General features: G+C 37.0%; 1 protein-coding gene across 1 annotated transcript; it reads left to right on the top strand.

Annotated features, from left to right (window-relative positions):
• Positions 1-258: 258 nt before the first annotated feature.
• Positions 259-3,537, top strand: LOC108577008 (A-kinase anchor protein 17A-like). The gene is made up of 7 exons (XM_017940087.1): positions 259-537; positions 915-1,543; positions 1,629-1,777; positions 1,855-2,062; positions 2,136-2,336; positions 2,407-2,536; positions 2,609-3,537. Exons 1-7 carry the CDS (start codon positions 363-365, stop codon positions 3,535-3,537), a joined length of 2,421 nt encoding a protein of 806 aa, XP_017795576.1. The 5' UTR covers positions 259-362.
• Positions 3,538-8,024: the final 4,487 nt, after the last annotated feature.

The following is an 8,024-nucleotide window of genomic DNA, read 5'->3' on the forward strand; positions in this document are numbered from 1 at the left end:
GCTGGAGTTCTCTTATTTACAGTGTTCGATCGACGAAGTTTGACAGAACGTGAAAGCTATAATATGCTTCCGCCCTCGTTGACGTAGTTTAATCGGTGAACGGAAAGTAAATCCGCGAGAGTGTAGCGAGTCACTGTGAACGAAACGATATTAAAACGGTGAAGTGAAGAAGGCGAATCTCGGTCTCCGTCGGAAGATTACTAATCGTTTCGAATGGATACACAACCTCTCTACTGAACGGGTTTCATCTTACTGGGTTTACTGTGTCGTAAGATAGATATTTAACGCTAATTTGTAATTTTTTTTTCTTGTCGCGATCCTTCGCATCACTTATTCTGCTATATAGCGTGTACATTAGATTAATGATGAGCAATGGTAAGAAGGTAGGTGAAAATTCCAGTAGTGAGGTTGTTAACCAATTTCGAAGCTGTAGGGATCTCAGCGATATCGTGTCCCTGTATACACCACGCGCGCTTTACTTAAAACCGGTTGCAAAAATAAATGTTTCAGTAAATCTTCCTCAGCTGAAAGTACCAGGTAAAATGGTCATAGATATCTACTTTACCTTCATCTGCAGTTTTATTTGTTGAGAAAGATTATATTTACATTTACATTTCCACTATATTTCACTACTTGTGTTATCATTTTATTAGATCTATTGCTTAAACATTTATCAAATGATTTTTGATGCGTATATAAGTAATCATCATTCGTGTTATTTGTGGTTTATTCTCATATGTAAATCTCATGATTCTTCCAGGTTTATAAGATATATTTAACATACATTGATTAATGATATTGATTTTTATAACAGGAAGCAACATTATTCTTTTAAATTCTGTGCAAATCTATAATTACACCCAATATTTTTAGCATAATAGGTTTTTACAGAAAATTAACTGCGATATAAACAGGCAAAACAATATCAACATGGGAAGTAATGGAGAAGATTCGTGCCCTTATACTACCGGACGAGTTTGCATCTCTGAAGGTAGCCAAGAGTACATTGGAATTTATCAGATTGGAAGGAGACTTGCAAGACAGATGCAGACTGCAGCGTGTGCTTGCAAGACTGGACTCCCAGCGGTTGAATCTGTCTGGATTTCCCAATGTATTAAAAGTCCGCGCAGCAGAGGCAAAGGATGATTTTCCCACAAGGCATAGTTGGGATTCTTACTTCAGAGATGCAAAACACATGAATGAATTGAAGCCTGGGGAAAGGCCTGACACTATACATGTAACAGGCTTGCCTGTTAAATGGTTCACCGAAGATGGTGCAACTATGCCTAGTGAATCCTTGATCAGTAAAATCTTCAAAAAATGGGGAACACTCAGAAGAATTGATGTACCTGCTGCTGATCCTTACAGATCTAGAATGCGTCTTGGCACAAATATAAATAAATTTAGTTATGAAGATGGAATATTTTTTGATGCATATATTCAGTATGTTGAATATATGGATTTTGTTAGAGCTATGGATGCATTGCGTGGCATGAAACTCCTTAAAAAAGACGGAGAAAATGCATTCACGGCCGCGATTAAGGTGCGTTTATTGTACGAAGTTTTGTGCATCAATTGTATGAATTATAAATGAAGGATATTGCTTTTATTTCAATTATTTTACGTAGATCAATTTTGATAAAACAAAACACATGAGTGATAGTTCTGTTGCACATAGAGAATTCGAAAGAAAACGCCTTATAGCACAGGATACGTTAGCGGCAGAACGACTTCGCAGAAAAGAAGAAGCTGAAGAGAAACGTCGCGAAGAACAGAAGTAATTAGCAGTAAACTTCGTAGTTGTAATCGTAACGTCAGATGCATCCAAGATCTTACACATTTTCCTTCCTGTAGAAAAAAAGAAGAAGCCGATGCAGTAGCTAAAGAAAGTAGACGGAAAAAGCGGGAAGAAAAACGTAAACGTAAAGCTTTGACTATATTTCGCAAGAAGGAAGAAGATAAAGTGTCCATGAAAATTGCTAGAGAAGGGCAGAAATTAATAAAAGCACAGAGACAGCTCGAAAGTATTCGTCTTTTAGACGAGCTATTCGATCGGATAAAGGTACAATTTACTAAAGCTTTCGCCATTTTCCCGTACCAATAAAATCTATTGAAATACCATTTTCTATTTCCAGATAAAAGTGGAGAACAATGAAATTAAAATAGACGATATGTCAAACACGGATTCCAAGAAAGAAGAAAGGAAAAACAATAAAGTAGACGGTACTGTCGAAATATTAAGCTCAGAGGAAGATTCAAAGGATGAAAAGAAAGACAAGAAAGGAAAGAAAGCAAAAAAGAAAAAGGAAAAGTCCAAAAAAGAGAAAAAGAAAAAGGTGTTATATCTATTTTTTATATTTCCATATATTCCTCTTTAAATTACAAAAAATAATTATATTTTTATAGAAGAAACGTAAAAAGGAAAAGGACTCCGAAAATTCTGCAAGCCTGAGCGAGGAGTCAGGCGGGGAAGAACAAACTAAAAAATTAAAAAGTGTTCTCAAACAAAACGTCACATATCCATCATCATCTACAGGTGAGTACATGTAACAAGGAGTACCAAGATACATAGCTACACATATTTTATTACTTGTATTTCATCTTTCAGCACCCTCACCTTTGGAATCTCTTCCTTATCCAACACTTTATCCACGATTTCCACAACCGTGGTATTACGAAGCGACACTGCCCATGATTTATCCGAGTTTACCAAGAGGTATGCCTAGAGGCAGTCGTTTTCTACGTGGAAGGGGCAGAGGATTTTCGTGGCGTAACGCTGGAAATCCTCGCGCGCTGCACACATTTAATCCTCATTTGTATAACGAGCAGTACTACAAGTACTTTGCTCATCTAGTGGGCCAGGATTATCATTCTTTCGACTACAGAAGCTCGCGGTCACGTAGTCGTAAGGGGTCGTTCAGCGGATCTAGGTCAAGATCTAGATCAAGATCGAGGTCTAGATCGAGATCCAGATCGAGGTCGAGGTCGAGGTCGCGATCGAGGTCAAGATCGAGATCGAGGTCCAGGTCTGGTTCGAGATCGAGGTCAAGATCGAAGTCCCAATCGAGATCGAAATTGAAGGCCAGTTCGAGATCGCGAAGCAGAAGGCGAAGCAGGGGCAAAAGCAGATCTCGATCGAGAAGACGACGAGGAAGATCGAAATCGAGATCGAAAAGCCCTACAAGAGTGAGATCTCGATCGCGTCGATCCAGATCAAAGAAGAAATCTCGTTCGAAGAGTCGATCCAAGTCTTGGAGCAACAGTAAACATCGCTACAGGCGTAGGAGGGAGAGATCAGCGTCTAAGGTGAAGATTACCAGAGCTAAATCTCGCACCACGTCGCCTAAAAGAAGATCCTGTAGTAGTAGTTGGTCTATGCCAAAGTCTCCTGGCAGAAGAAGTTGTTCTTGGTCGAAAGGTGCAGACGCTGTCAATAATAAAACGGACAACAGCAAGTCGACACGCATAGTGGAGCAAGGAGTCACGAACAAAGAAGCGCCACAAACTTCTCACTTGGAGAACATAACCTCTGACTGACATCAATCGAAAACAATTCTTTCGCTTTATGTTTTTGATTCTATCGTGTGAAAGAAGTGTATTGTTAACAACTTGTACAAAGTCTGTATGAAATCCGTGTAACTGTACTTGTGTATGCTCGCGTCTCGTAGTATTTCTTTGATAAGGAAAGATCTATATTTTTGTTTACGCGATAGCTCTTCCTACTTCTGAACGATTCCGTATAGTAATGTATAGAAAGAAGAATGCGTAAGTGCATCACTTGTACGCGCAAAGTATCGCTAACCCTCGAATCCTATGGATGTCCTGAATTTTGAATGTGTAGTTGTATATACGTCATACGAATGATATAATCGAGAATTGATCGAAGGAATATCGCATTTTTATCTCGTCATTGAAAATAAACACGTGACATTGAATATTCTGTTAAAACCATCCTACGAACTGCGTACGCTAGTACGATCACGTCTATTTTGGTAAATTGTTTATTGATCTAAATATATGTACATATTGGAATACTATTCTTCATTGTTACGTGAGTCAGTCTTAACCTCTTTTGTTCTTTGGAGGAAAGGTACATAGGGGGTATCGAAGTAAAAGACGTACAGATCCGACTTGCAAATTTTATTTGTTTTTCGGCATGAAAATGCATTGGTTCATAAACATCGTTAGTTATTATACCCCTATCCCTTCGTAAAGGATCGAAGATCGTTTCTTTTTTTTTTTTTTTTCCTTAGCAGCGTTCCTCGGAGATACACGCTACGAATAGAGATTTACCGACTGGTGCTTCGCTTGATATTAATTAATTCGCCTATGATTAACAAGGATGATCGAAATTCATCGGGTTTTTTTTATTCTTTTTTTTCTCTCTCTGTATTATTAACTTATTAGTGCCGTGGCTAGCACCGCGCGCGCGCGTATCCGCTCGACGTTTCGCTTCTCAAACACGGTTTTTGTTCTGTTTTTTCTCGTTTATTCTCTTTAAAAATATGTGCTACATTTTTTTTGTCTGTTTGTCTTCTCATCGCTATGTTTAATTATATAATAATACGTATATATATATACACCTCGCATCGTCTTAATCACCACTCGTATGTTTCGGAATAACAGCATCGGTTTGAAAGTATTTTTTTTCTTTTTTCTGCTTTTACAATGGATGCTCCACAATGATATTCAATCTAATGGAAGATTCCTCGTCATTCGGTTGAACATCGTTTTTTTCTCTCTTCTTCGTTTCCATCCTTTCTCTCCCATTTTTTTTTCTTTTTAATTCAACGTGTTATTGGCATTACTCGTTTACACTGGTTTCTCTTTTTTCATCATTTTTTTTTCGTTTTTTTTTCTCGTTTTCTTAAATCGTCTACCACTACGGTATCTTCGGAATTGATTAGATATTGACTACTTTCAAGATTCGTTGCGTGGGAATTGTTATCTTCTTCTTTTTGTTTTTTTTGTTTTTTTTTTTAAATTTATCCGTCACGCGACGATAGCGTTCGTTCGTTCTCACATTTGCAAGATTCACGATTACATCGCGAATTACCCTCGGTTTGATAAAATGATAAATTTCTTCCCCCTTTTTTTAGTTTTGCTCGACTGATGACGATCTTCCTCCATGGGACGAACGCTATCGTCCGTGTTCATTGAGTCGGTGATCAGAGGAACGAATGAAACTCTTATCTTTGTAGAATTATAAATTTATAACAAAAGCCAGTAATTAAATACTGTTAAATTTTACAAACAATCATCAAGTTGCAAAAAATTGTATTCTTTTGTATTCGAACACTATCGTGTATATACATTTTACAGATCACTGGGAAATTAGGTTCAGATTTAACGTTCGATTTTTCAGAAAAACAAATTCTGCGGGAATTCCCTTCGTTGACCCTCGGAATCACCGACGCAATTCTTCATTGAAATTACTCTGCATCATTGCACGCTTCACGCCTATGGAATACAGAGGTACCTTTTTTTTTTACTCTCTCGTTCAATCGATCTCGTTTCATTCACCACGGTGTACATTCTAAAAGTGAATCGTCCATTTTCCAATGGTAAAGCCTCTAAAGTTTACTCAGTCATCGTACTAGGTACAAAGAATCCCATGAAACACAATGGGAAATCGAACGTGGAAAAACAAACTCGAAACGAAAGCCTAGATTTCTCTTTTTTTTTTTCTCGTTTGTTCTTTTGCTTTTGTTCGAAGTAACAGGCGGTGCGATTTTTGGTTTATCTTGTAACTGTTAAATCGGTTCTCGTCCACGCGAATAAACGATATTATTATACATTTGGCTACAAACTCGCTGGCCCATTTCAAGTTTATCGTCGCAAGTTTATTCTCCACTAAAAAGTCACTATCTAGCTTCTTCGATTTTTTACTCACGTCTTTCGCTTTTTCTTTTTTTTCTTGGTTTTTTTCTTCGTTTTTTTTTGTTTTTTTTTGTGTTTTTTTTTCTTTACAATCGCTATTCATCGCAGTTTTACAACGGTACTGTGAAACAGTGTTCACGATAGAAAATTAGCAAGGAATACAAATTTCTCTCAGCTCCGCTATGATTCGATGGACACACCGAGTATTTTGGGAAATGAACGACCCAAGGATTTACAATTTTTTTTTTTATTTTTTTTTTGTTCGCAGTTGAGCAAGCATCACATGCTTCGTCACCGTCAACCATCGTCCAATATTGTACAAGTACTAACGCGACACCCTGTGGGTTTAAGAGAGTCCTACTTTGGAGAGAGACGCGTCATCGGGAGTAGCGGAATATCAGCGTAAAAGCGACACAGGATATCCTTTCACGTGTTCCCCTTTTCATGGAAAGAATGACTGGATGAAGGATTGAATGAACAACATTTTTACTTCGTGACATGAAAAATGCGCGCTGTGAGAGAATAGTTTGGTATTTATGCATTTTCAAATTAAACATTTCGAAGATTTTCAAGATATGACATTAATATATCTAAAAATTAAAGATTTCAAACTAACATGTTTGAAAATTAAAAATTTCGAAGATTCCAAATTAAGATATTTTTAAGATTTCAAATTAATATTTTAAAAAATTAAAGGTTGCGAAGACTTCAAATTGATACGTTTAAAACTTGAAGATTTCAAATTAACGTATTTTAAAATCACAGATTTCGAAGAATTCGAATGAATATACTTTAAAACGTCAGAATGTTTTTGAAATAAATTTCAGCGTTTAATTATATCTGTTTGGATACGATTGAAATGCACTGTAAATATTTCATCCGCATTTTTGCACAGAGAAAATTCACGCGCATTGCACCACGTTGTTCCGCGTGCCGCCGTTGAATTCCGGAAGGTAGCTTCACGTGTTTCCGATCCGATTGAATTTACAGCTATCGCGAAACCGAGATCGCTTCGATGCTTTGTTTCAGCGGCGTCCTCGTTTCCTGCAGATTGTCTGCGAACGAAACACTCCGTGAACTTACATAAGCAGTCTGTACAATTGCAACGTCAACGACACTCCTGTCGAATTCACGCCGCCGCGATCGTGTAATATATCGCGAACAAAAACGGCTGTTACACCGACTTGATTAGAATATCCATTGTCAAAGGAAACGGTTCGCGGACATTCGTGAGAATGTCGGACACACGGTGCGTGGGAAAATATTTTTCGAATTAATACAATCGATAAAATCAGACATTTCAGAAAACGAGTAAAAATTTGCCAATTCTAAACGAATTCGTTTAATTTAATTAGTATTTAATTTAAATTAATAAATTAATTTAATTTAATTTCATTTCGTATTTTATTTAAAAATTAAAAGTAAACGAGGTTTTATTTGATAATTTGGAAGATACTGTTAAAATGAAGGCGATATGAAGTGATTGTGAAAGTTAGAAAGTTATCATAACGCTAATTCATAGAATCGATTCGTTGTAAGCGATTGAGCGACAGTACGAATCCATTTCGATACACCATTCGTTAACAATTTTCCATAATTAGAGCCTGATATAGATCAACGACGATCCTTCGGATCGAATAAAATTAGTTTCCTACACTTCGTTCCTCGATTATCGTGAAATAAATACAGTAATACTATTTCTAGTAGTATAAGTCGGCCATGTGTCAGACAGAGGCGCGCGGGCCAGTTGAAATGACCGTGATAAAATGAATAACGACGAAGAGAACGATTACACGAAATGACTCGTAAATAATGACAGTAACAGTCCGAAAAATTGGTAACAACGTCAATTTGAATTATCATTTTGCTGCGTCTTGTGTGCCTCCTTATAATGGACAATTTAACAGGAGAATTAGAGAAATATGGGGATAGAGATAGATAGATAGATTAGAGCTCATTAAAAAAGACTGTTTCCCCTTAGCTCGTGGTCGCTAGATCACCCTATATAGATTAATAGGTAGTACGTTACTTAATAATTTTTTGGTCATTTTACGTAACAGTTAGACGGCGACAGCCCGCTAGGTAATATTTTCGTAAAGATCTTAATAAAGTGTCTGAGAGTTTTTTAAAACCGTTTAAACGCT

Source organism: Habropoda laboriosa, unplaced genomic scaffold (genome assembly GCF_001263275.1).
Source record: "Habropoda laboriosa isolate 0110345459 unplaced genomic scaffold, ASM126327v1 scaffold440, whole genome shotgun sequence".
NCBI classification, from domain to species: domain Eukaryota; kingdom Metazoa; phylum Arthropoda; class Insecta; order Hymenoptera; family Apidae; genus Habropoda; species Habropoda laboriosa.

Excerpts from the sequence above, each read along its gene's own strand:
- LOC108577008 (XM_017940087.1), top strand. The coding sequence starts at position 363 with ATGATGAGCAATGGTAAGAAGGTAGGTGAAAATTCCAGTAGTGAGGTT. Across the intron at positions 1,544-1,628 it reads CATTCACGGCCGCGATTAAG|ATCAATTTTGATAAAACAAA; the intron begins GTGCGTTTATTG and ends TATTTTACGTAG. Across the intron at positions 2,337-2,406 it reads AAAAAGAGAAAAAGAAAAAG|AAGAAACGTAAAAAGGAAAA; the intron begins GTGTTATATCTA and ends ATATTTTTATAG.